The sequence below is a fragment of the Cuculus canorus genome, chromosome 13 (assembly GCF_017976375.1).
Source record: "Cuculus canorus isolate bCucCan1 chromosome 13, bCucCan1.pri, whole genome shotgun sequence".
NCBI classification, from domain to species: Eukaryota; Metazoa; Chordata; class Aves; order Cuculiformes; family Cuculidae; genus Cuculus; species Cuculus canorus.
In genome coordinates, this window is record NC_071413.1 from 12,592,501 (window position 1) to 12,620,402 (window position 27,902).

A 27,902-nucleotide genomic window follows, 5' to 3' on the forward strand; every position below is an offset into this window, starting at 1 on the left:
TTCTCTCCCTCAAAGTCTGGCCAATTTATTTTCTGATATAAATTTTGCCTTGGAAAATTACGCGCCAAGAAAATTCTTTTACAATTGGCAATGCAATTCCAACCCACCAAAAAAAAAAAAAAAAAAAAGAACCAACCTAAAATGTCACGAAAACGTCTGGAATTATTAACAAAAGGAAATAATCCCACAATCTCCTGCCCACTTCCTACCAGTAATTAGTTACTTGTTGAATATAATTTACGCTGTAAGTAATTTCTGCTATTAATCTGAGAGCTGTTCTGGTTAATCCAATACGAACTTTATCAAATGTGCACATGCATGGGATTTTACAAAGGTTAAACTCACTCACCCCCTGACTGCACCAAAAATACATTTTAAGTAGAAAGTCTTCCTGGCTAGAGGGAACTACAAGAGGGAACTTTAAAACAGAAAAGAAAGCAGTAAAATAAAAAAAAAGATATATATATATATATATATATATGTAAAAAAAAATATGTTGGTGCAGTTTGAAGAACTTTCTCTTCCTATCGATCTTTAGATATGAAACCATAGCAGAAAGTTTAACAAACCAGAATTTAAAGCAGATGAAAGAAATTTTCAAGGGACCACTCTATTTATTCGCCCAAAACACTGCCCAGCAGAACCTCACTGCAAGTGCCTGCAAGGACCAGCAATGCTACATTTGCCTGAACCCTGCACAAACTGCAGATGAATTAGCAAACCTCAATTCACGGTATGAAAGAAGAAAGAAGCGCTTGGAATTTCGAGGGGGTTTTCTTGCAATTTCGAGGCGTACAATGCAAAGCCATCCTCCCCACAGCTCACCCACCCTGTCTTGCTGGAGTGAGGAGCCGGTGCCAGGGCTGGGGACCCCGGAAAGGCGGAGGGAAGCTCTATGCTAATATTATTACAACGTTCTGAATCCTGAAACACCATTACAAAACACACCCTCTAGGCAACTTACTCGAAACTTATCGTCTAACCATGTATACCAGGCATAACCTTAAAACCATTACTAGGGAAGGGCGGGGGGAGGCTCCTACAGATTTTAGGGTAAAGCACACTGCTTTTCCTAGGAAACGGGTCCGTATTTTTAAAAAATAATAATAAACTTCGTCATTTACTTATTTAACTTACAAAAGCCACACAAAGTAAAGCAAAGCTTCACTTCCATGCAATCGTTTCAAGCAAAATCCAACTCACTCCAAGTACATCCTTTAGCAACAGGCAGGAAAGCTGCTCAGTTAACATTCCTTTCTCACACTCCCACTGTCTTTCATTTGAAAATGATGTGCAAAATCAGATCAAAAGACTAAAAAAAAGGAATAAAACGGCTATTTTTAAAAAGGACAGCTGGAGGTGGTTTGATCGGTTCCATCGACCAAACCCAGAAATAAGGCAGCGAACGTCAAAAGATACCCCCGTACAAAGCAAAGATGTGAAAAATCCCCCTCTTCTTTCCCAGCGAGATAATTTCCATTTCTGCTTTCCCTTTCTCCGCTCACTTTAAGAAGTTCCAAAACCTTTCATAGGAAGCGGACGAAACTCAGATAAAACCCTAACGTTTCCCCCCTCACCACCAAGTCCTGCCCCAAACTTCAAGAAGCAGAAACAACATCGGAAGGAAAATAAATACTCTTACAGAGATGAGGAAGGGGATTACGCGGTGGAAACGGCAAAAACTCGAGCGCACTCAAAGCGCCCAAAACTCGGCTGAAAAAAAAACACAAACCCAACCAAGGCGCCTCCCAGGAACCCAATGACTTTGAAGGAACGTTTCGGCAGAGCCTCGCGAAGGGAACGCTGAGATATTTGCAGGTTTAAGAAGAGCGTCCCAGGGATTTTGGGAAGCCGGGGAAGCGCTCGCAGAGGCAGGGCAACACCCCGCAAACTTTCCGACGGGGTTTTCATCGCGCGGAGCCCGGGACCCTCTGGCCGCGGTGGGTCCCGCCGCTCGCGGGGAAGCCTCGGGGGACCCCGGCACGGTGGTTCCCCGGCAAGCTGTCGGGGGGAGGAAGCCGAGGTCCATGCGAGGGGCCTCCCCCCTTACCTGCCCGCCCGGAGCGCTTCTGCCCCGCGGGGCGGCGGGCGCGGGGGGGGTCGCTGCCCCCCCCCCGGATGGACGAACCCCGGCTTCGGCTCTCGCCCACCACTTGTCGTCCCGGTGCAGGTACGGGCAGGGCGCGTCCCCGCCGAAATGCCCCCTTCTGCTGGGGGGCAGGAAGGGGGAGAAAATGGGGGGCGGGTGTGTGTGTGGGGGGGAGATATTTCACACGCTCCCTCTCCAAATCCTGCCGGACACAAAGCCAGCGCTTATTCCTCGCTCACCGAAGTGGAGAGGAGGGGAAGACGGAGGGGAAAAAAGAAAAAGAAAAAAGAAACACAAGCTGAGGGAGAGAAAACAACCCTCAGGGAGAGAAAACCCGCCCTGCGCTGCCCGCAGGTCCCGAGCCGGCGGAGCCCCTGCCCGGAGCAGCCCGGCAGCTCCCGGGACGGGGCGATCCCCTCCGCGTCCCGGCGCGGAGGCGACTTTTTCCGCCTGCAGGAAGCTGTCGGTGCGGGCGGAGGGGCCGCGTCCCCTGCCCGGCGGGGCGCGGGGGGTGCGGGAGCGCTGCAGGAACGGGGGGGGCGGGAGGGGGGGGGGGAACTCAAAAGTAACTGCCCGAGGGGGGTTTTCCGCCCTTTTCGAGGGTCGGCGTGGAAAGGCGAGTGGCCGGACGGGGCATCCGTCCCGCGGGGCTCCGGAATGAGCCGCCCCGAAGCAGCTCCACTTTGTTCCGCAGCTCCGCGGGGCGCGGAGGAAGGCGCGGAGCCGTCTCCCCCGGGCTCAGGCTGCCAGACCGCCCCGCGGGGGGAGGGCGGAGAGAAAGCATCAAAACCCAGAAAGAGTTTGGAGTTTCGTTAAGAAACAGAGGGGAACAAAACGCTGAGTTTAAAAAAAAAAAAAAAATTAAAAACCCAAGAACTTGGACCAAAAACCCCAGAAGGACACCCGCCCCCCCCCACGGGGTAACTCCGGCTGTCCCGCTCCGCCGCGGTCCCGTCTCCCCGCAAGGTAAGTTGATCCATTTTGTGTGTGTTTGTGTTAAAAATGTGTGCGAGGGAAGAGGAGAAGAACTCACCATTTCGCTGGGATAACAAGGCCAGATCAGGGTCGGATTGGAAATGCTGAGGCTTCGCCTGCTTCCTCCGCGACATGCTGGCTCAAACATCAGCTGGGGCAGAATAAAAAATTACTAAAAAAAAATCTTCTCAAAATTACGGAAATCGAGCCTCCCCCCCCAGCCTCCCCGATCCTCCGCGCACCGCGCATGTGTCCTGCTATAATTATGATTATCAATAATGCATTGCGATTAATCATAGAGGGGCTCTTTGAAAGGCGATTGGCACATGGCCAGCTCTATTCAAACCAGCTCGCCTTAATCAATTAGGCGCTGATTTGCTGGAGACCCTTGTCTCTCCGCCGCTCCCACCCAATGAGTCGATCCATGTGGCAGGAGAAGGGGCTGGATTTCCCCAAAGCTGTTTGGATACAGTTTAACCCTCTTAGCAACCAGCCGGGCTTGCACCGCACCATCCCGGTTACTATAGGAATGTGTCTCCCCTCTCCCCTTCCTGCAGCCCCGACGGGCTCCCCGCACCCCCTCTTTTAGTTTTGAGCGCTACATTTCACTTTTTTCTAGTTTGTTTGGGGTTTTTTTTTAATTATTTTTTAAAGCTTTTCCCTGCCGCCTCTCCCGGAGCCCGGAGCGGCGGAGGGAGGGCAGGGAAAGCGATACTGGATGGAGGGGAGCATGCACGGGGAGCAGCGGGCTGGGGGGGGGGGGGGGGCAAGTGCCTGCACCGCGAGAGCCCCCGGTGCCGCTCGCTCCGTCCCGCCTGCAAAAAAATATTAAAGTTTCGGGTGTTTTGGGTTTTGTTTTTTTTTTTCTTTTCCCCGCATTTGCAAATAAAGAATCATTTTTGCCCTCCGCCAGCTCTCACCCGGTCCTCCCTCCCCTTTCTCTTTCCATATATCACGGGCCCGAGGGGTGCTGAAAATAGGAAGGGTTTGTTTTGTACCTCACACATTCCCAGGACAATTAGGGCTGCGCTGGGAGCGGCGGGCGGGCCGGTTGCCGCTCCGCCCCCGCCCGCCGGTTGGCTGCGCCGGCCTCGATCCGCCCGGGAGCGGCCGTTGCGGCGGGGCCGGGGCTCCGCGCCCCTTCCGCGGCCCCGCTGCCACCCCCCCACCACCCCCCCCGCCTTCCCCCTGCCCCTCCCGGCGCCACGGCTGCCTCCGAGCCCCCCGTGGGAGTCTCCTCCTCGACTTTTCGTGTCCCCCCCCTCGGACGCGCGCCCCGCCGCGGGTTGTGCGCGCAGGCGGAGCGGCAGCAGCAGCTCCGCGGGCTCCGGGCAGAGCCGAACCGGCCGCTGCGGTACCCCCGCGGCTCCCTTGGGTCTCGCTTAGCACCCAGACCTAAAGTATTCCCGTCTCCGGGGCCGCGCGGTGCAGCCCGCATCCAACTTTTCCGCGCGGGTGTTAGTGCGAGAGGAAAGGACCTCTTTACAAACAAACTGCGCGATCTTGAAAATAAAAAAAGAGGAGCTGCAAAGCGGCTACAGGCGGTGCTGGGTTTAACATCTCGTCTTTCCAAAGATAAGCGTTCGCCGAGGGCGAGTGGCCGCTCTCCGCACCGCTCCGCGGGGCACCCGGGCGAGAAAAGTTACTCCGTAAAATAAGCTGAACTGAGAGAAGCGAGAACGCGGGCGGTTTCTTTTCCTCCACCCTGACCCATCTAGTGCTCTCTCCTCCCACTCGCCCCGCTGGATTATTTACTCTTCTATAGGAGCTACTCCTTTTTCCCGTATTAATATTAACAAACTCTCTGTAAAAGCAAGAGGCTGATCAGATGCAACTCATTTCAATTTCAAATGAGCCGGTAAAACCTAGAGAGCGAGCGAGGGGAGAAGGGAGAGAGGGAGAAATCTTCCCATTCGAGGAACGGGCTCTCTCGCGTTTTCTTCTCGTTATTAAACGAAAGAGACTGTAAAACGTTCAGCAAGAAGGGTGAAAAAACCCAAGAGCCGCAAAACCCAAACAAACGCGCGCATACGAACCGAAAAAGCCTCCCAGGTGCCACTCCGGTATTTAGGCGGCGTTGCGAAGTGGTCACTGACGCTTCTTTTCATTTCTGCACAGGGCGAACCCCCTCCCTCCCCGCAGCATTTGGTACAGTAGATTTTGAGGGAAAAAAAAAAAAAAAAAAAGACAAACGAAGCTATCAGCCGGGATGATGTTGAAGAATGAAGATAATAACGTTGCTATAGGTGGTACTTCACATGACATTATTTTTCACTGAATATTTAAAGAGATGTTTCGGCAGAGATGGATACACTCGGCGCAGGCTGTCACCCGCCTTACCCTGAGACAGCGGGAAAGAAACCGAACCTGAACGTACGGAAACGCACCCGTTACTTAGAGCTATCCACACGCAGATGCACACAAAATACCCACGCGGATCTATTTACACATCCGTGCCTGTATTTTTACCTGTATCAATCACTCCATCAGCTTCCCACGGTTTCTAAGCTAGCCGCTCTCCCGAAATTATTCGCGTTTACAATTTCATTATACATTTGTCGATTAAGCTTAAGATTAATTTCCCCAGATGCGCAGTACCTTTGCTTCGTGGCTGGAAAAAGGCGGCCGTGGACTGGTAATTAAATAGCAACAAGAAGAAGAAGGAAAAAAAAAAAACTGGTTTAAAGAAAAAGAAATTAATCTGGAGAAAATAAGTTTTTACAACTTTTTTTTTTTTTTTTTTCGTTTCTCTCCTCCCTCGCTAGTGTATAAAGCGACGCCTGGTATTTCATCTAGGACCGCTTGATTATTTATTGTTTGTTTTCCTCTCCTTCGCTGGGGGCCGGGAGGGGTGGGGAAAGGGTGGGGGCAGAGCAGCATTGGCAGGGCTAGAGAAAAATCGGTCTTTATTGTTGTTGATAGCAATACATCAATTAAACGTCATTGTCTCTAACAGAAGTTGTGAGAGTTCACAAGCGTAAATACTCTGATCTTGGGTTTTCCCTCTCGAAGCTCCACATGACAGTGACAGATATTTTTCCCTCCCCGCCACACCTTGCAGATTTATTTTTTTTTTTTGTTCCCCCCCCCCGATTATTCTTTTTAATGGAGGTGGGAGGCTTTCTAATGTGCTTCAATGCAAATCAGCCTGGCTGGAAAGACACCCGTGGTGGGGATCGATCTCCAGTTCATTGAGATGAGCACTGAAGGGAGATGGTAAACAGGGGATAATTTGCAGTTCATTCTGCTGAGAGACGCTTTCAATGAGATGCAACGCACCAGACTGGATTATTGTTATTAAGGTTTGCGAGCAGGCTCAACCCCCTTCACGCGCGGGGGTTAAAAGCTCCACGAGCCCCACATAGTTCTGATACACCCCGAATAACGATCCGGGGGGCAGATCCCATTGATTCCCTATTGGGAGGCGGTTTCTCCCGCGGGCAGCGCTGCCGCCGGGGCAGCCCAACCTTGAGCCGCCGAGAGAGCGCTTTCTCGGCATCATCGAACCAGTCCCATCGGCACACGGCAAAAAAAAAACACACCCGCTTTTCAGGTAGCAGGGTAGTCGCTGGCTTTTCTTTTTTTCCCCTCTCTTCTCTCCTGTGTTCCGCTTTTGCCCCTTTTCTAACTAAAAAAGCTGCGCTGCCCAGGAGTTTCAGCCGCCGCTCCAGCTGACCTCTCGAGCCGTTTCTCAGCTAACACAGGTTACATATATTTTGGAAATGTGTGTAATTAGGGGCTTTCCAGATGCTGCAGTCAGCTGGGAACTTGGCTTTGTGTTCCGATATATAATAAACTTTTGAGGCGGTCCTGGGGCGCAGCTACCCAGGGGCAGCGAGCACCACCTCTCTGGAATTGTTTTATTATCAATAGCTATTCAATATGGGCATTGCAAGTCCTGTGACTCTGTAGGTTTAGGTATGAGTCCTTTTGAGGACACGCTGTCAGCCTCCAACCCCCCCTTTTCTCTCTCCTTTCCCCCCTCCCCTTTATTTTTTTTTGTTTTACTTTCTAATGATAATTCCACTGGAAAAAAAAAAATAAAGAAGTGGGGGAAGGACCAGAACTGAATCCTGCTCCATTATTACTGACAACTAATAATTGATCATTGCTCTCAAACACAAGCTTTTAGCCGCATAATTGAATAGTAAGCAATACGGGTTGAGCCAAGGGAAAAACAGGGGAAAAAAATAGAAGGAAAGAGCCTCCCCTCTCTCTCTCTCTCCCCCAAATCGCAGAGAATCACAGTGTTCGGGGGAACTCCCCCACCCTCGAGATAAAAATGATTATGACTAATGCCATTACCAGCCAAGGTGGGATTATTTAATTCGGTTCTTCCTTTACACATTTGCTGCCTTTTGTTTGACCTGATGGCTGGCAAATTTTTACACCTAGCTGTCCCTTTTGAGTTTATTGATGAAGGTGCTTCTGAAATGATTATCAAGAGATTTACAGCCACCACTACCCACCTACGGGAAAAGTAGTAAAATCAATCCTTCAATCAATCAGACCCCTCTGTGCATATCTTTTTAATCTGCTCTTTTAGCTGTTTTATTACAACACGAGCATTAAATACGTTTGCTTCAAATTTAACACGAATGCCTCCGAAGGACTCTGTCAATTTAGACGTAAATCATGAAGTAAACAAGCTGGATGGAAAATCCTCTTTCTCAGGCAAGAGAGTAAAAAAAACGAGGAATAAAAATATACCAGCAATATCCCACATCAGTGTATGGGCAACTATTCTGTACATACAACCCACACAGCAGAAAAAAAACCCTCACAGAAAGATAAATATGCAGCACTGCAAAAGAACTTCCATGCACTTTTACATGACTACACAGAGATCACGGAGAGTCCTAGTAATTACAAATACTCTCAAATCCTCAAGACTATCACTATTTCTTCTAAGTGATTTTTTGTTTTATAGCAAAATCTCTTATTTCTCATGTTAAAAAAATAAGCTTTTTAAAAATCAAGTATCGTACACTTGATAATACGTCTTGATTTCAATTTTATTATTGATTCCAAGGTATCACTTTATCGTTTATACACCTTTTTTTGTAGGTGAAAGAAATACATTAGAGGGTATTTCCGGTGGGCTGCTCAGGTCAGAGGTCTTTCCCACCAGTTTGTTACACAGCGGTCATCATATATGGACAGAATAAGTCTATTCTGTAGAGAACCAACAGTTTTATTCAATGCCACAGAGAGTTTTTTTCCTGCAAGCCACATGCTTTTGCATCCCAGTTTTCAGTTGGTTTTTTTCGGTTGTTGTTTGTTTGGTGGTGGTGGGTTTTTTAATATATATCCTGGTGTATTACAGCCATATAAAACCACCATCTGCCTCCAGCAGAAAACCAGAAGTTTAGAAATGAAGTGACAGAGATTTCTGCAGCTTTAGATACAAATTTTAAAAAACATTCTGGGCTGCAAAGCCGTCTTCCAAAGACATATTGTGATGTCTCTCATCACAGAAATAACTCTGAGTAGAACAAGAAAAAAAAGAGACACTGAAATATGTACATGTCAAAAGAAGAGTCATGAAAAAATACATCTGATATTGGCTGATGAGATATAACTAGCTATCAGTCAAGATTTCCTCCAAACATCTCGCTTTAAGAAAAGTGTCTTTGTACAGCAGGAAACCTTCGCAGTCAGAATCTCTGCACGCCCTGGTATCTATATGAGAACCTTAGTGTTGATTCAAAAAAAACCCCCAAATTATCATAGCTGTCATTTTTTTATCAAAGTACTGTTTAAAACAGTATAAAATACGGGAGTGGGAGCCATTGACAAGCAGCTGAAGGAATAGGACTGAGGGGTATATTTACCAGGCTATTTAAGTAAAAATATGTGTTCATAAGAAAGCGTAACCTTAAGAGTTGCTTACTTTTGACGAAGAATTACGCAAAAATTCTGTAGTCTGTCAAAACACAAATACAAAGCCAAAATTTCACAGGGCAATTTTCTCTGAAATAGAACCTACAGATGATTTTCTACAGGGTAATCACCTAACAAAGTAAGACCTGTTGTTGTCACAAAAAGATTTTCAATGCCAAGCCAGATTTACAGAGTGTACATTTTTATTTATGCTTTAAGGTTTCATTTTAATCTGGAGAATATGCAGCGATTATGGGATAAACATGTCTCAGACCTCAGGGGAAATTGTTGCCTGTAGAGTCCCAACTTTCTTGACTGATGAAATGAACCCGACAACCCCTCTAATTTTCATGACATATTTTTGATTCAAATACAGTGGAAGTATTTGTAAGTACATACGTTTTGTTTGCATAATATTGAGGTGCCCTGATTAATGTATGGTGTTTACAATGTGAAAATTGTCATGCTCTTTACATCAACACAAGAAGCTGGCTTGGCAGCCACTAAGTGCAATAAAGTAAATACCTCGCGAATAAAGTTCTGCTTTCCATGCCTGAGCTAAGCAGAGTTCTCACAATCCACCTTTTCTGCCCAGTTTGGGCCAGCCTGTTAATAGAATTGGTCTGCAATGGCAGTGTGCAAAACACATCCCCTCCGAGTGCAAGGATGTTTGTTAACAGAGCCGCACATGCACCGCCTGGGTTGTGGGAGGCACCCGTTTCCTCGTGGAGCAATCTGACCCTCCAGATACATTTCTGCAGTTTTCTTCCCATTAATGACCCCTTAATGTTCAGATGGCAACAGCAGCCATTGCCTACCTGAGAAAGTAACTCCAGGAGTTTCTCATTTCTTAGAATATTTCTGCACGGGGAAAGGAAGTGAAGAGTTGAGCCCTGAGCTGCCAGCTCTTACTGAACCATCAGCAGATACTATACCAGCAAACCAGAGATAGCCTTGAAAACTACCGCTCCATAAACTCAAGATCACACAGTTACCACCTCGAAAATGAAACTTACGATTTCCTCCCCTCCCCTTCTGTAAGAAAAGCTCAAGTCACAAGATTCAAAGAGCAATCCTCAAAAAGAGACGTAAAAAAGACTCTTCCTCACAAATCCAGAAACCAGGTTTGGGGTTAGAAAAATTGTTTCCATCCTTTATGTGCTTTATATGGCAAGCTTGAACTTTCAGCCTGGCGGTACAAAGTATTTCTTGAATCTCATCCTGAGTTACATATTCTATGTGAGGATCCTCCCTCACAGAACCTCAAACTCCATTTCAAATGGAGTGTCCAGGATTGCAGAAAACATTTATTTGCATGTTGTAAGCAGCTTTCTGCAGTCTAGCTGGCTCTCCTCTGAACTGTACACAATCATAAAGCTCATCTCAGCTTGCTCCTAGCCACTGACACCCTAGAAGCACCGCCTGAATATGAATGTAAAGCTTGGGTAAATTTTAGATCATACTAAAGGCGTTCGTTGCAAAAATCATACATGCAGAGACAAATGTAGCCCAAATTCAACCATCATTACATCATATACATACTGCGACAGGCAAAGCGAAAAGGTGAGAATCATAGTACATTTAGGAAGAACTTAGATCAAACACCAGTGCTTATTCTGCTTCCATTTGTAAAGCTCAAGGATCCATCATATACTCACTTCTGAGATGATGAAAAGCCACTTTTCTTGCCCTCAGAAGTTTGCAATGCAAATGGCCAATCCTAAACACATTACTGTTGAAATTCATCTTTGTGCAGGAAGCAGAGCATTGACAGGGCACCATGGGCGGTGTTTCTGTCTAGAACTGCACATGAGCAAATTTCCAGGAGGGGCTAACTGTGATAATCAAATACATTGGTTCTGACCACCGTCTGTCACTGCCCCATGTCCGTAAGACACTGTCCCACGAGCTGAGCCGTGGCAGTCAGTGGGTGGACTCTCCCAGTCTGCGTTGCGCCAGCATTAGCAAAAATGTTTGCATGACATCCTCTACCAGCAAGGGATGGAAATCTCCTGCATGGGGCAACAGTGCGTGGTACGGTAACTTCTTAAGCTGTTCCAGCTGTTTGCAAATAAAATATGCGTCTAAGCCCCCAGTCTACACAAAGTCATTGCTGAGAGGAGCTGTATTTGTGTGAGTGTGCCAGATCAGGCCCATTACTAACTTTAGACAAGCATAAACAACTTTTCCATAGAAAAAGATCTAGAGAAGACACCAAGGACAATGGTTAGCATGTAAAACACCATACTTAGTAACACGTCTCTCGTAATATGTTTAGTTGGCAGCTGCATACCTTTGCACTCCCATACATTTTGGGGCTTGAAGTCACTTGCTCTGTTCCCAAAGTTTACTCAGCTTGGCTTCTTCTGCAGTTGAAGCAGCTTCCACTTTTATGCTGCAGGAAAGCACAGGCAAAGCTATAATACGCAAGAATAAGTCTTTCATGAAAACACAGAGCAAAACGCATTATTAATGTTCTGAATTAAGTGGAATTAAACAAAGGATAAATACAGTCCATTCCCTCTTCCCCCTTCAGTACTGTCCTCCTCGACACTGTATGTATAATCTTACAACACAATAACGTTGCTGCACTCACTCTGTTCACGCAGTATCACTCGCTTACTCTTTGTTTCACTTCTAGAATTTTCTAATAGCAAAATTCAATTTCAGGCGGTGCCGTTCTCAAGGGCTGCCAGTCCTGCTGCTCCTTTGCCCCACTGGTAATGGATTGCTCTAAAGTAGAACAAGACCTGCCCGTGTTCAGCGATGGAAGTCACACCGAGCAGAAGCAATTAGGTAAACTCAGTTCAAAGGTAAAAAGTGAGATGGACGTGAGCCTAATGGGGGAGAGATAGGTAAATCTACATTCAGGTCCAGCACTGCCACCAGCTGCCACTCGGAGCACGCAGCTGTATAGGGCTGCAAAATGTTTAGTAACACTTTCTTGCGCTAGCGACTGTGGGTTGTGAGGGGCCTGTGCTTAGTGTTTTGCCTAAGGCAACAAAATCCTGTAACTCATGCTGGTTGCCATATTCAGGAAAGCCTGCAGGAATTGCTTGCTGGTGACTGGGAAAGCACTCGCTGCTTCTCTAAGCAAAACAACTATGACATTTCAGGAGTACAGCTCCTTAAACCACCTGTTCAAATCTGCTAATCGCAGGTAATCTCAGCTTTTCAAAAGGATTACTCAAAGATGATGTAAATACTAAATAACCAAAGACAAAATTTGGAACTGGTAATTTCCATCCTTTTTTTTTTTGTTTGTTTTATGATAGCGCTCAATTATTTTTGGAATAATTGTAATCAGTAAGACACCACAAAAAGTTCTCATAGGATTAACTCTCAGAAATGAACTGGAGAATATGCTTCACATTTCTTATTATTCTGCTTCCTTATTGTCATTCTCATAAAATCAATCAAAGTGATAACTGGAATGTCTAGAAACAGCCAGAATTTAATCTGGAAGAATTATACACAAGTATATCAGCACTGGAAGTGTATTTGCTTAAAGGAACTATGTATCACTACAGAGAATGCAATGTTCCGTGCTTGAAGTATATCTACAAGATTATACTACTTTCACTGTAGAAAGATGACATTATGCAATACTGCTTGGAAACAACGTGTTATAAAACAAAAAAGAAATATATGCTACAAAATTTGAAATTAATTGAAAATAATTTATGACAAACCATACTGTAAGCGCTTAGACTGTATTAAATAAATATTAGCCATAAACCTTAACGTAGCCCCAGATTTTGCTAAGTCAAAGGCTTTGGGAAACTCCAGGTGTCCCCTCAAACTTTGTATCCTTCTGACCGCCCATCCTAGCCCTCATTTAGGTAGGTAAGTCCTCGGCGGTGGGGTCATACGATCAGGGGTAAAACTGCCTTGGAGACACTTGGCCTCAGTGCTCCAGAGGTCCTGTTCGCCTGTGGGTCCTGTGGTTTCAGGATGTCCAGAAGGTTTGTGCATAAAACTCATCATCTTAGAAGAATACAAAGAAATTTCATCAAGTTTCCCTTAAAACAATTTTTTTCCCCAAACCACATGGATGTTACTGGATAGGGTTTTACCCTATCCCAATAAAAAACCGTTGGACCTTTCAATACGTTGCACACAAATTTTATCCAGTGGCCTAACCGCGATGTATTCTAGGTTCCTTGAAACTGAAAGGTTGTGCCAGATGATCTTTCAAGGTCCCTTCCAACATGGGCTATTCTAGACAGGGTAACATGATTTTACATCAGACCAGTTTATTTGCATATTTACTGCTTTATTATATCATTCAAAATCAAATAAACAATATAATTTGGACTTTATTGCAGAAAGAATTAAAATGCTTGACTGATAAATCTGTTTGTTCACAGATGATGGTGGACAAACTGCTTTAGAAGCTCTGGCTCTCATATTTCTCTTTCACTCAGAAAAGGGCAAAAAAAATCTGGATTTGTTCTGTACAAAATCGCAATAGTGCAGGCTAAAACTTCCCTTCTCAATCTAAAAACTTTCCCTCTCAATTTAAATTCATTTTAAATTGTTATGCTTTACAAACTTCCAATTGGGATTCTAATTGTTGACAGACATTTTACATTACATGTGTCTATCACTTTGATTTAATATGCATTTTCAATGAAATTTAAAAAAAAAGGCCTCTAAGGTGGCAATTTAACAGCAAGGCATGCTGTGAATTTTAGATAAAAAATATATCTAGTTTTCAAGGTGCTTTTCTGTACATGTGAAAATAGCCCTCTAGAAAAGAAAAATAAAATTCAGGGAATGTCTAGATGGTTGAATTATCAGAAGCTAAATATCTCCGAGAATATTACCTATTGTTTTAGTCAATCACAGTCATCAGAGGCAAACCAGGTTTTACATTTGTGCAGCATTTCAGTAGTGCACTTCCAAAAGTATTAGCCGTGAAAGAAATAAAATGTATTTGGAAATACCATGTCTGGTTTATTACATCTCATGACTTGATTTAATTTTCTTCTACTGAAAACCTGCATTGAAATGTCTGTAAGTAATAGGTACCTCTTGTCAACTTTGATAAGAGACATTTGAAAGGAATTCCAAATGTATTCTGAAAGATAAGAGCAAGGCTAGCTTTTCTGTGTCCCTAAAAGAGTGGAAACCAGACCTAGGAGAGCATACAAGCTACGGGAGAGACCTGTTCAGCATCAAGTCTACTTTTGAAATCATCAGAACTGTAGTTAATGTATAGGCCCTAATGTATAGACATCATCCGCACAGTGGGAACAACTCTGCATCTTTAACTTAGAATTTGTTAAACAAAATATTAACTACTTTTAAATACTTGCATTTTCTTCATAACTTTTATACAAACATCTCTGCTTTGGCCTATTTTACGTAAATAGATATAAATCATCTTGTTTTAGTGGTCCTACAGGGTGTCCCAAAACCTACACTTGATGGAAAGAATAAACATTCATTAAACTTCAAAGGCTGCCAAAAAGTCTAGTTATTTTGATTTAGGGGAATCATTTAAATTAATCCCTGTGTTTGTGTAGCAAATATGTAAGGCAATCCATTTCTTTGTCTCCAGCTTCAAGTCACTTACCACTGGAAACAAAAAATGCTTTACTAATGTTTCCCGTCTTGAAAAACTAGGGAAAAATTGAAGATTTCGTATCTTTTTAAAGAACTCCGGCCTGGTGACATTAAGAAACAAATATTATAATACACAACCATGTACTTACATCTCTGCATAACTGCTGTTAAAACTAACACAGGCAATAGAGTTCTTCAGTGGGGGCAGTAAAACCATATTTTATGTAATTGTGTGCATATATATGTCATCTTTTTTAACAAAAAAGCCAATTATTTTTTTTTAAAGCCTTTCTGCCCTAGCACCCCAAATTAGCTGAGTACTGCTGTGCTACAGAAAACTCATGGTCACCTTTGTAACCTATATTCCCTTTGGCTAAGCCCCGCTTAAAATTTGGGAGAAAGTTTAACAGGATGAAGACCTTGGTTTTTAATTTAATTTTTACTTTAAAATGAATCAGCTTTAGCTGAAAGAAGTATGTAGAGCATACTCTGTCAGAGGCATCGAGGAAAAAATAAAAGGAGTGAGAACCTCAGATATTGTAAATCACTGTAATGCCACTGAAGCCAATGGGACTACGTCAATTTAGAGTAGCTGAGGTTGTGGCCTCATATTTATGCTGAAATGTTGAGGCTATAGCTGTATCCCTGAGCTTTGTAAATATTTGTTGAAAGCTGACTGTTGGGGTTTGGGGGGTGGATTGCTCATCAGCAAATAGTTAGGACCCTTCTCACCTTTCTTAAGGAAGCCTTCGGTTTTTAGGAGTGGGAATTTTGCCCGAGTAAAGAGTACAGATAGGATCCTTCTTGCTTCGTGCAGGGAAACAGTAATTTTCAGCTGGACTTTTGGACTGGCACCCGTCTGACTGTCCTACACTGATTCATGCAATGCACTGTACATGAATGACCAGTAATGTTTACAAAATGAATTACTTTGACTCCAACTTTTTAGCCAGAAAGTAATCAAAGTGAAGAGCCAAGCTATTTCTGAAATTCCAGCTTCCTTAGCTAGAAACTGCATGCTCTGTCTCACTAATCAGAGTATTAATGTAAAATGTACATGTTCTATACTGGAGAACAATTAATAACAGCAGTGTTTCCGAGCAGTGCACGCATTAACTGTTCCACCCCCCTACTGCTTTTGTGTCGTGGGCAAGTTTGATTGCAGCATAGGGTACAGAGCCAAAAAGAAAAAAAAGTGAAAATGTCTATCACTATTACTATTAAGTAATTAATCTGCAAGTTGTAGTGGTTTTGGTTTTGCCTTTTTCTTCCAAAATTAAATTCCAGTTGACATTTTATTTCACTTCCTTCAAAGTCAATAAATTTATTCATAGATATATAGTCAGGAGGCTTCTAATGCAAATATTTTTACTAGGGATATATGTAATTGGTGTCCCCAAAGTCTTGGAAGCTCTGGTTTCTTTTCTCCTCAACTATCCTAATTTAAACATTCACTGACATCGGAACTATCTTCAGAATATTCTCATCCTATAAAACCCACCAGCCTTTGTTAGATTTAACATAAACATTATTATGAAGGAAAAAAAATGTTATTTAAGCATCTTCTTTGTCATAGTCTGAAACTCAAAAGGATCACTGAAATTTCCCTCAGAAAACCAGCCTCCTAATCTGAAAAGCACCACTTCATATAAAGCTGGAGATCTCTCAGAGCCAAATTGTTTGCTCCTGTAAATGGTTAGAGCTCCACAGAGGGAGGATATGAAATAAGGCTCTGTTGATTTTCCAGCAGAGCATCTGAATCACTTCCCCCACCCTAGTCAGCTAAAACAAAATTAAAAGAAAAATAAACCCTCACTAGCATGTGAGCTCTTCATTTGATGCAAATTGGCATAACTCCACTGGATATCTGACTTAAGCCGAGCTATAACAAGACTTACCACCAAGAGGATCTGGGCCAGGGTATTTTGCTGGTGATTTCTTGTGGGTGGGTGAGAACCCAATTCTTCATCCTTATTCAGGCTGAAAGCAAGGAATGTACGACAGAGCTATAGATCAGTTGAGAAATTGATTTTTTTTGCAGGGAGGAAGGCTAAAGAGGCTCAGTTCTTCCAAAATTAGCAGCCACTAGTGTGGTGTGTAGCTCGGGTTAGATGATAAGCAACCACAATGCTGCCCAACGTCTCCCCACCTAGATCATGGGTGCCTCCAGCCCCTGTTACCTTTCATTTCCAGTCTAAACTTGCAAATCCAGAGCAGTGGTAAAAATGAATAACAGCTGAATAAAATAGCTTGGCAGAGCCTCGTTAACATTATCCAAAAATCAGAGGTTAGAAAATAGTTAAATTTAGCTCTAGCTTCTCTTAAGTAGTTTAAACATAAGTCAATATTTTTGTCCTTTGTTGTCTCGGGGTTTCTACAGGAACACAGAATTTCATCAATGATCTTTCCACACTTTATAGCATTATGCCTTTGTACTATTATCCATCTGTACCTTTATCTAATGTGTTATCAGCACTATGAAAATAACTATCAGTCCCTTCACCCCAGAGCAAATATCGATAGGAAGAATGACAGTGGCTAGTTTGCACACTTGAAATGGTTTATTTGTTGCAATCCTGTGCACAGGATGTTTATCAGTAAGCATCAGACAGCCATGCAGAAGAAGCAGCCTTGATTCTGTCTGAGACAGCCTCTTATTGCTATTGATAGTTAGCATCAGTGTCCAGTCTGAGAAATGGAAGTGCTGCAGGCAACTTCAGTCAAGACACCCTATTGATCTACTGCTTCCTTTGCCTCCCTGAAGCTAGAGAAGAAAAATAAGAAGGGGAGGAAAAGCTTGCTGTATAAGGGGCAATGCAGCAGTCTATGACTTACCATCATTCAAAAGGGGTGTGTATGTGCATGGATATTCCTGATATTCAGTACCTCAGACAACTGTAAATCACCCACAGCCATGATAAATATAAATGTCAATGTGTTGGAAATGTCCTTTATATAAGAGGTGTCACTAGAACTACATTTTTAGCATGAAACATTTTTGCTGCTTTTTATTTTTCATTGACTTATTGTGCTTCTGTTATATCCTGTCTAACACAATCAATCTAAGGCATAATATCTGAGAATCCTATTCATAAATAATACATATTTGGGTCATTTTCATTTGTATTCTACAATGAAGATTTACAAGCCAGAAACAAAACAAGAAACAATGTGTGGAATGCTCTTATTCAGTGGATAAGAATATATTACTGTGATCAATTAATCTGCTTTTCTCTGCATTAGGTGGACATCTTTATGGTACATCCATAAGGGTTTATAACTTAGGAGAGACAGAATTAGCTCTAAGGCTCTAACATAAAATGTCTGTACTCAGAAAAGAGAAACTTTTCCAAAGTTTTTTTTTCCAATTGGAAATGTGTTAATTTTGGCAAACTCAACCACAGCAATACCCCATCTATCAACATAGTATGCTGCTCTGCCCTATATACTACCTCTCATGTTAAATGAAACAAAAAATTGACTACATTATACCACAGCTAAAAGTCAAAATAAGAATTCCGTGGCTTTCTATAGTGCGATCCAAAGACAGTCACATTCTACTACAAACCATGCAAATTCATTCTATAGGAGAGCAAAATGACACACAGAAAGGTCGCACCTCAAATTTTGTTTTCAGCCAAAATTTAGTAAGCAAAATTAAGTAAAAAAAAAAATATATATATATATACACATGTGTGTGCATACTTGCAGGATAAAATAATAACAAGAAAGGTGAAAGAAGGACTTAAATTTATATTAGTATACTGATATCTCATATAAGAATCACAGAATAAATTCGTCCTGCAGAGAAGAAACAAATATTAGGACCTGGTGGGTAAAAATGTCAGAATATGCAAGAATTTTGCAGGTAATATAAACTGGTGAGAAAAAGTCAGGGTGAATGGTGGGAGTAAGTACAAGCCTGGCCACTGTGGTGGTTCCACCCTTTGCCTCAAGCACTGAGACACGCAGGCTGTGCTGTGCTCGGTGCTTTGGACTGTGGTTCTCAAAGTGGGTTATTGTATTAGTTTTTCAACTATGGAAATTTGGTACAAATGCATCTCAAATAAAAAGTGAAATGAGTTTCACGGCAAAAAAAAAAAGCAACTTTACATTTCATAGGCCTTTTAAAACCCTTTTCAATAGAAAAGAAAAAATAACAGTAAGGGGAAAAAAAAGGCCATTCGCGTTTTTATAGTTTGACATTGCAGATGTTTCTGGGTCAGAGGCAAACATGTCTTTAGGTGTCAAAAGATGCAATAACCTGAGTCAAATATGGCCCAGTCCCCAGACCTGTGACTGTGTGCCAGAGTATCCGCAGCTCAGGAGCTTGCTGGCAGCAATGTGCTCCAGGTGTCTTACGCTACACAGACCTGGGAGTCATTTTAATATTTTCCGTGCTCAAGTAAATGGACTTGATCTGTGTTCATCAAATGTGGGAAAATCCCACAGAGTTGTGTGCCATGTGTTTATAGGTAGAAAGTCTGCTTTGCTGACAATTTAGTGCAAAATCAGAAAACAGAATGAAAGAAGGCTCGTTTTTGTTTTGTTCTGGTTTGATTTTATAAATCTGAGACTTACTGACATATCAAAAAACATAACAAAGTTCAAAGGTTCATTATATTTGGATATCATTGTTCTTTTCAGAAGTATGAATATTACCTGAGCCCTATGGAGCTCTTAAATCCGTGCCACGTGACTACAACCTGCATCCTAGTGAAACCCTGAGCACGCAGAGGATTCAGCCAGACGTGGTGAGGGCATAAGGGCTGCACCTCGGGCAGCTGGATGTCTGCACCGGTGTGCTGGACCAGAAGCCTCTGTGAAATATTAGCTGACAGCATTTCAATGCTTCTGGTTGGCCTCAGGTGGGAAACTCAAGCTCAATCAAAACTAAAAGGCTCGTTTGGAAAAAGCATGACCTTATTTTATTTAACACCTAATACTGCATTTGTGTTTTTGTTAGAATTAAAGCCAAATTTAATTCAATTAACATGGTAGACGACAATCAAAGCGTCCATCTTTATTGTTTTGAACAAGACTGTTGGACAAAAGGCAGTTACGTCTGAGGTTCTGGAAGTAGCTATGATAGTAAAAGAAGGGCTGTGGTCACAATAACTTTCAGTATCAGTTGATAGACATCAGCCCGTCATCAGAAAAGGAGTTGGAGACCTTTCTTGTCCTTACATTCCATGTGGAACTTGCACTTCTACTTTTCTACAGAGAACTGTTAACCAGACCTGAGAATTATTTACCTGAACACAAGGCAGATGTTGTCAGAAGGTGATCACAAGGACTGTTTCAAAATTGTATTTTCCTTGTACAGTATTGTGGAGTGAGATCTTGTCTTGAGTGAAAGAGGAGTTAATGCAGCTGGCAGAAGGGAAAAACATCAGAAGAAAATAAATTGACAAACCTAATCAAATCCAGACATATGAAATCTAAAATCTCAAATGGGATTCAAGATAAGCTAAAAGACATTATAGCATCAAATGCTGTTAAACCATCCAATACAACATGGAGAGAAGACAGAATCTCTGTAGAGACATGCCAGATGCTGAGCAAGGTAGGTCAGTGTACCTGCGTTGAGACAGGCTCTACAGCTTTAACATGGGCTTAACCCTTCCCTTAATGGCCAAGAACAGATATTTTAACCTTGTCACCAGCATTATACTGAAGTATGAAAGTTGAGGAAAAGAGTTTGAAAGAGCCTATGGTCAGTTAATTGGGAAAACAACCAGTTCCCCACAGTATTATCTACCCTTTTTGCCAAAAGAGACAAGTTTTATATATTTCAATGAGAAAAGGGCAACTCCTCCACTAATATGGCTGAGACATTTACTTTGAAAATGAGGAATCTTATTTCCAAGGTCAATCTGAGGTTTCCTGGGTTCAGACTAAAATACTTTGTGGGGCCAAAGAAATATTTACTGGGTTCTAGGGAGCAGGGAGTGGATGTGTAGTTTGAACATATTTCAAGTCAGCCTGGGAGGTCGTCTTGTTTTTATGTATTTGTGTCTCCTTAGACAACCTTTTTTTTTTTTTTCCTGAGAAATTGGAAGTGAAGAAAATGGTGACATTTTTTGCCAGTACATTTCAGTTGGGTCATTTCCTGCATTGAACCAGAGAACTTGCATTATTGGCACCCTTTCCAGAACGTATTTCTTTCCAGTGCATCATCTGAAACTGTATAGTCAGATTTTGCCCAAGGGCTGCCATTCCTTCTGTGTTAAACTAGGAGTTCTTGTATAAAGCAACGGTTTGCTTTATGTGACCTTTGACAGTGGGAGTGTTGGGAGAATGACATTATACGTTGTAGGGCTAGTGCAAGGTAGAGCGTTGTAGGCAATCATAAATTAAATAGCAGCATTTTACAAATGAGGTCCGTAATGAGTAGGTGATTGGAAGATGGGCTACTGCATGCTGAAGATTAACATCTGAATGGAGGAACTATCACATAGCTCAAGAATGGCAGTAAAAGGTTAAAAGAAATATTCAATATTATCAATCATATTAAAAAAAGAGAGAACTTCTTACAGCTGCCAAAAGGAGCTTGGGAGAATTAATGTGTTTGTGTCAAAAAGACTGAGAACAAATGAAATAGGACTACAGTGATTGCCAGAATCTTACTTGCCTGGAGAGATAACATTGGATATCCAGTTTAACTAGGCAGGTGCAAAGAATCCTCTTGTGGATGCTATGTAGCAGCTTTCAAATATAAGAATGTACAATGACCCCCACTCTCTGGTCCTCTCTATGGTTTCCGAGTTGCTCATTAAATCAGGAAAACCTCCAGTGAGGTGTGATGACCTGAAAACATAGAGAAGCTAAAGAATCAATGTTTAAAGTAAAACAGCAATTATAAAAAGATCTACAGCTCCTTCCATGTAATCAGGTAAATTACCGGGAGCAGCATAAAGCACCTAAATTGGAGAAAGATGGAGGAAGGGGGAGTTGGGGGGGAAAAGAAGGTCCTTTGGGAGATATCTGATAGGATGCTTAGTCTGTGTAGAGGGCAAAAGGTTAAGTGAAAATGAGATGAAGGAATGATCAGATATAGTCAGATCAGAGACAGTTAAATAAAGGAATGTGCTAACCTAAGACAAATGTGAAGAAGTGTGCCTGTGCCGAGTGTGTTGGTGTAGCCATTCTTCAGCAGCTCAGAAACAGAGAGCGGGAATTCCCAGTTCCCAATCAGTCCTAGCTGAAGCACTTCCTAGCAATGAAACAGAAGGAATAAGGACACGGGCTGAAGATTCCTTTCTGCTACTCCGATAGTGTAAAAGGAAACTAAAGAGCTTCTAATTACATCTCCACTTTTTGCAGTCCCTTTTTTACTGCTGGTGTGATATAAATCATCCTTAGTGATAAGAAAGAAAGTCACGCCCGTGCCACCTGTGGTTTTGGACAATGTGAAAGATGCTGTTTAAAGCATATGAAAACAGAAGTACTGAGAATGACTTGAAAGCAGCAAACTTTGTTGGTTCACTAATGTTTTCATGGGCCAAAGAGCTCTCATTACAATGGGTTTCCATATCAACAAACAACATTCGGTTATGAGAGGTGCATAATGTAACAAATAAATGCTTGGGACACAGTCTATGTAAAACTTCATCAAATATTTTGGTAAATCTCCATTTTTAGCTTACTCAAATGGCCTGGGATAACAGGCGGCCTCAGAAAGCTCAAGAAATATCTGTACTGACCAAGTCTGGAAAAGACCACAAAAATTTTCTTCAAAAGCCTTTGGTAGCTCACAGCCTTTAAATATTTCAAACAACAGCCTAAAATTTCTAAATCCCAAGATGAAAGTTCAAATTCTTAGACACATAATTTAGAGGTCAGTACTTTTTGTGTTTCCTCAGGAGCTTAATTAAAATATACAATCAGACCTGGAGATTAGGAGGTTGGAGCTTTAACTCGTCTGCTAGATGCTAACGCCTGGGGAAAACCCACACTGGATTTCTGAAAATAAATGTTGGTGCTTTCAGCAAATTTGGTGTTATAGATTTTTGAGGGGAGAAATTGTTGTGTTTTATTCACAAGGCATTTGATTAGTCCTGGAATTTACTAAATGTAGCTGAACTTCTTATTTTTAAGACTAACACAGATCCCTCATATATTTATATCAACTCTAAGCTACAATGAAAGAAGTATGAGTCTGTAAATGAGGCGTTTCAAATGAAAGAGGCGGTTGAAGCATTTTGACCCTATTCAATCAAGGTCAGTTTTCTTCTGAATTATAACTGTTTCCTTGTCTAGCATTTTAGATACCTTCCCAGCGCCTATCGACAGAGTTTATAAGTGGCATTCAACAATGACGAAGGAAGAAAGCTGCTCAAAAACTCCCCCTTTTCCCCATGTGATAAAAAGCAGTGTTCCAGAGGAAGAGACAAAAGAGTGTTTGGTTCCTAGTTGTATGTGCCTATGGGAAAGGAGCGGTGAAAAGAGACCAACCACTCCGGAAACAGGGATGGGGAGGAATAGCACAAATCAGCTTTATAAGCTAGCAAATGATGGATGGCTAAATGCCAACCGAGAGCAATACAGACAATTGAGTTTGCATTGTTGCGATTATTAAAGGTTATTTTACTTCTAATTTTTTTTTTTTGTGGTAGGTGTTCTTACTCCTTCCTTATAGAAACCCTTGATTTTCACTTTCTAGATACTTAGATACACTTGTCATACCCAAAAGGCGATTTCAGTTCTTGGATGCCAGGAAACCTTTCCACTGATCAAAACACAGCTGCACAAGCTTACTTGATCTATTAATGGGTGCCACAACACTGGGGTATGTCTGTCTATACCTGTGAAAATAGATATAATTAATATAACAGATATCATACGTATATGCAAATCCAGATGGTAAAAATTACATATAGTAAGACAAGGTTTTCATTTGATAAACCAAATCAGGATATCCAAATCATTTAATGAAGCGTATACAATCTGCACTGGGACTACAGTGACATCAGCATGCTCTTAATCTATTTTATTTTACATTGATTTTGTTTTTCAATGAAATATCTTAAGAAATGCATTTTTTTTAAAGATACTTCAGTTAGCTTTTTCCAGGCTGTCATGTCAGTGTAGCCTTTAAAAAGCTTTTCCCGTTGTTTCCCACAAGTTGCTTGGGCATTTGATGTCAGACTGTAGGACTACACGAACTGCTATTCAGTGGACGCTGGTCCTAGGTATTAAAACAATGAACGAGCAACTTCCTATCTGTTTGACATAAAATGCTTTCTGTCTTAAGACAGGGAATGGAATATTTTCTTATAGATAACCTTTCTATCCATTACAGAAATGCATTTCATCCCCTTACTAACAAATAGAGAGGCAAGATCTTCAGTATGCTTTATTATATTAATACATTTTGTATTACAATTTTATCTTCTTCACTTTGACATTTATTTCCTCTTTAATGAGTCAAAACGCCTAGCAAAGAGCTCTTGACTTTAAGCACATCCTTAACATCAGCATATTAACTGTCACATTCAGGCTAATAGGCTTAACTTGTCTGTTTGAGGTCTTTGTCAAACAAACCCAAACCCTCTGATTTTAAAAAATTGATGTAGATGGAAAATTTCACTCTAGTGGCCCTGAAAAGACAATAATACTGCTTCATCATCATCATCGTAATACTTCTATTCAGAATTACGGTTTTGCTCCCAGATATCTTTATCTGTGATAAGCGCCTCTTGTAATAAAAGATACTGAACAAAAAGTAGTTCAACAGAGGTTCTGAAGTCCTGATTTGCAATAGTTAGTCCATTCTGAACCCTTCATTTTATTTCCTTTTATATTGTGAGGGCAAGTAATTGTTGCAGCTTTCATCATGAACTCAAGCGTTACATTTTAGTGGGCTGAGCTTAAGTGCATGAAGATGGGTGTAATGTCTTTTTTTTTTTTTTTAAGAATATTACAAAGACAACTATAAGCAAATCAGTGCAAAAAAACAAGAGAGCATTTTTTCGTAATCTCAGGCAATTCTTAGCAAAGTTTCAAAGGACCTCAGGTTCCTCTAAGGATTCTAAATGAAATAATTGCAGAGCTTGAATATTTCTGAATTCTGACTCCTAACTTGCATTAGCATTAATCGCATTATCAATGCAAGAGAAATTTCAATTGAAAATGTACAGTGAATGTTATTTATTTTTAAGAAAAAATTTAGAATTGGATTCCTCATTAATTATGACTGTTTTAATGGAAAGAGATAAACTACCAGGCATTTAGACAAAAGTCCCGACTTTGTCCTCCCTTTCAATGCAAAACAGCTCTGCAGGACTCGGGGTATCTGAAAAACACAATGGTTACAGATTTTCTTATATAAATTTATCTTTTTTCTGCGTGAAGAGCGGTACATACAGCAGTTGAAATTCTCAGAGGATTTGATCTTTGCTCATAGATGGCTGAAGGGTTATTTCTACCTTTCTCAGTGAGACTGGGTCAGATCTCACTGCTCACAAGAGTGCGCCTCAGTAGGTCAGGTATAGCTCGATGGCAGGGAAGCTGATTGCACTCTTGAAGACTGAATCCCCCAAAGTATTTCTATATTCAAGCTGTCTTTCAGTGGTTATGGCATTTCTGACTTCTTACTCTCTTCTGCGAAACTGGGAGATAGTGTTTGTTTGCTTCCTTTTTTGCATGCATGAGGAAGTGAGAGAAAAAAATATAAATTCTTTTAAGAATGAATACCACATGAGGGAACTCTTATCTGCCTGCCTGATTTAGCATTTTAAACTTAATATATCAATTTCTCCTGATGAATAATCCATCTTTTTTCCAGTAATATGGACTGTTTAAGTGCTGGACATACGTTGCAATAATAACAATTACAAATAATTACTCTAATGGGGCGAACAAATAATGCTAACTAGTTGGTGGGATGATGTTTCCATTACAAACTCCAGCTTTAGGAAGTTGTTAATTTTTAAGCCTAAAAGCTTTCTGATATCTTTTATCAGGCAACAATGTGACTTGACCACCTCAATTAATATATCTCTCTTGTCCGATGCAGATAGTCACAGTGTGCTCTTAAGATTTCGATCAACACCTAGTGCAGAACTAAGTCTAGGCTTAACTCTAAACACATAGTAAAGCAGATTTCCTGGTGAATAGTTATGAAACAATCTCATTGCCTATTCCTTGAGGGAACTTTAAAAGAACAGAAGTGTTGCTCTGCACATATACTCTATTACATATTGTCAATTCAAACCCTTGCTCAGAATAACTCTTCAGCCTATTGTTAACTCCAGGCTTACTAACTTCAGTAATCGAATACAATGGATGTACAGACATGTCAAAATTTAAGATTAAAGTACATTCTGAATAGAAATATTTTACTAAACTGAAAGTTAAACTGAGCCATGCTATTTTTCAGCCACAGAGGACAGAGCTTCTTGCTGAAGGAATATGTAGATGAGAACAAGTCTCTGGAAGAGACCAAAATATTTGGTGTCATAATAGTACTCCTGGAACTGAGTATCAATGAACCTAATTCTTAATGCTTTCTCATTAAGCTGTTCCTCCCAGCACTGTAATAGGTTTACAGTAATATTGATCAATAGAAATTAATTAGGATTATTTTAAAAAGCTTAACACGCATTTAAAATCTAAACCATGTCATACCAATGATACTAGTAATTTTGAAGCCCCTTTGTGTTTCTCGTCCTTCCCCTGCTAAGACAAACAGTTGAATCAACCAACCTTTTGCATTTTGTGTGTGATTTTGTTCCTTTCTGCACCACATCTTTATTGTGGAGAGAAAGAAATTCAAGAATCATGCAGCAGATCATCAGTGAATTTTCTAGGTCTGCTGGAACAAAATCTGCCGGTCCACTGAAATAAACAACAGGTATCAATGAGTTTATGATGATTCATATACATCTACACCATAATCTGACAGAAGGGATGGATGCTTTTCATCCACCTGGTATAAATATAGCTATCTGCTATAAAAATCGGATACATCAATATGAAATCTGGTCTTACCTAACAATTTACAGCTGCACTTTCCATTCTGCGGCTGACCTGCGATAACCCCTTGCTTGAGAGGAAGCTGGAGGCAGTAAAGATCTAGAAGTCTTCCAGACCTCACGAGCAGTGCTTCCACAATCAAAGACTTTCAGTGAGAGAGATCAGTACTTTGCTAAATTAGGGACTTCAAACAGGAAAATTACTTGGGAAGTCACAAGTCAAAAGGACTACTGATTGTTGTCGTGAAACTCCTACCTGGGTCACCAAACACAACCACCAAGTGACCAGAGTTCTTTATTGGATTATTAACTCACCAAGATGTTTCTCCATGCACATTTAATGGTTCTTGTAACCCATGAATTGTTTTCTCAGGGAGCACCCGTAGCAGCCATTAGAACGCTTGGTCAGAGTTGGAGGCCGTAACAAAGCACTTTCACAAGTTTGTACGGTGGTTCCTCCTGCCTGGTGCCTCTGTAGAAATTCAGAAATGATTCAGCACCGCAAGGGAGTTATGCTACTATATAGGATACAATGGAGTACTAAAAAAAGGAGTCAGACCTGTGACTTCCAGTTAAGTAGTGATAGTTAAGTCAGAGAATAGAGTCCTGTATGTACTTCAGCAATTCAAAGTTTTACTTAGTTGATACACACTGTATAAAATACCATTTTTTAAAGATTTCTTTTTTCAGACTCAAATATCAAAATATACAACGAAGTTCCCAAATTGTAAAAATCCCCAAGTCATGAGCCAGCCGGATCGAAATTGGTGCATTGTAAAAAGGGAAGGGGGTAGTGTGGGGAAGGAAAATTTTTTGATAAGTTTGCTACACTATTAAAACATTTAACCACAGCCTGGAACTCAAATCAGCATTCATGTGAAGTTTCTATTTATTAGAGTACATGAAAAGTATTTGGAAAAACTGTATAATGTTTTTGAAGGAGATAAACCCCAGTAAATAAGGTGTAAGACTAGATCCATTTCCTAGAAACACAGAAATGGGAGCGATAAAAAAAAGCCTGAAACTATGCTTCATCCCATTTAAAGTTTCTTGAGTATGTATTCTTATTTGAAATAAGGAATAAAATAACACAGGAGAAAATGAATGAGGGAGAAAGGCATTTATAGAGATGAATCTAGGATCACACTGACTTGTCTAAATCTATATAAAGAAAACGGCCTGCAAGTCACTCTGAAAGTGATGGGAACCCATGCTTCAAACACATGTCTCGAAAGAATGTCGGAAATCTTGTTCCTCTTTTGGCTGCGGTTACAGATGCTTTCTCCAGACAGTGGGCTCACTAGTTTCAATTGTCTGGAGTACTCAAAAATACATTTTCCCTGGAAGATAGTCTGTGTATGCTTACAATAAACATTAACAAAATCAAATTACTTTCACTTCAGGAT

General features: G+C 41.5%; 1 protein-coding gene and 1 long non-coding RNA gene across 19 annotated transcripts in view; both read right to left on the bottom strand.

Moving 5' to 3' along the window:
- The window catches only part of SALL1 (spalt like transcription factor 1), a 32,308-nt gene extending 12,413 nt beyond the window's left edge, over positions 1 to 19,895 (bottom strand). The window contains exons 1-4 of one of the 4 annotated variants that reach the window (XM_054078775.1): positions 19,774 to 19,895; positions 16,417 to 16,498; positions 11,241 to 11,342; positions 3,123 to 3,215 (exon numbers count right to left, since the gene is read on the bottom strand). In XM_054078775.1, coding sequence (XP_053934750.1) covers positions 3,123 to 3,198 — 76 coding nt within the window. In that variant the 5' untranslated portion in view covers positions 3,199 to 3,215; positions 11,241 to 11,342; positions 16,417 to 16,498; positions 19,774 to 19,895. The other 3 variants (XM_054078777.1, XM_009558617.2, XM_054078776.1) reach the window with 3 other exon arrangements.
- A 1,263-nt stretch (positions 19,896 to 21,158) lies between these two features.
- Positions 21,159 to 27,902, bottom strand: part of LOC128853483 (uncharacterized) — a 273,663-nt gene continuing 266,919 nt past the window's right edge. For 10 of the 15 annotated variants that reach the window (XR_008452039.1, XR_008452033.1, XR_008452034.1 and 7 more), the window contains 7 exons: positions 26,513 to 26,968; positions 26,228 to 26,359; positions 24,949 to 25,156; positions 24,744 to 24,815; positions 23,207 to 23,325; positions 21,616 to 21,734; positions 21,159 to 21,328 (listed from right to left, as the gene is read on the bottom strand). This is a non-coding gene — a long non-coding RNA (uncharacterized LOC128853483). The remainder of the gene's footprint in view (positions 21,329 to 21,615; positions 21,735 to 23,206; positions 23,326 to 24,743; positions 24,816 to 24,948; positions 25,157 to 26,227; positions 26,360 to 26,512; positions 26,969 to 27,902) is intronic. The other 5 variants (XR_008452037.1, XR_008452031.1, XR_008452035.1 and 2 more) reach the window with 5 other exon arrangements.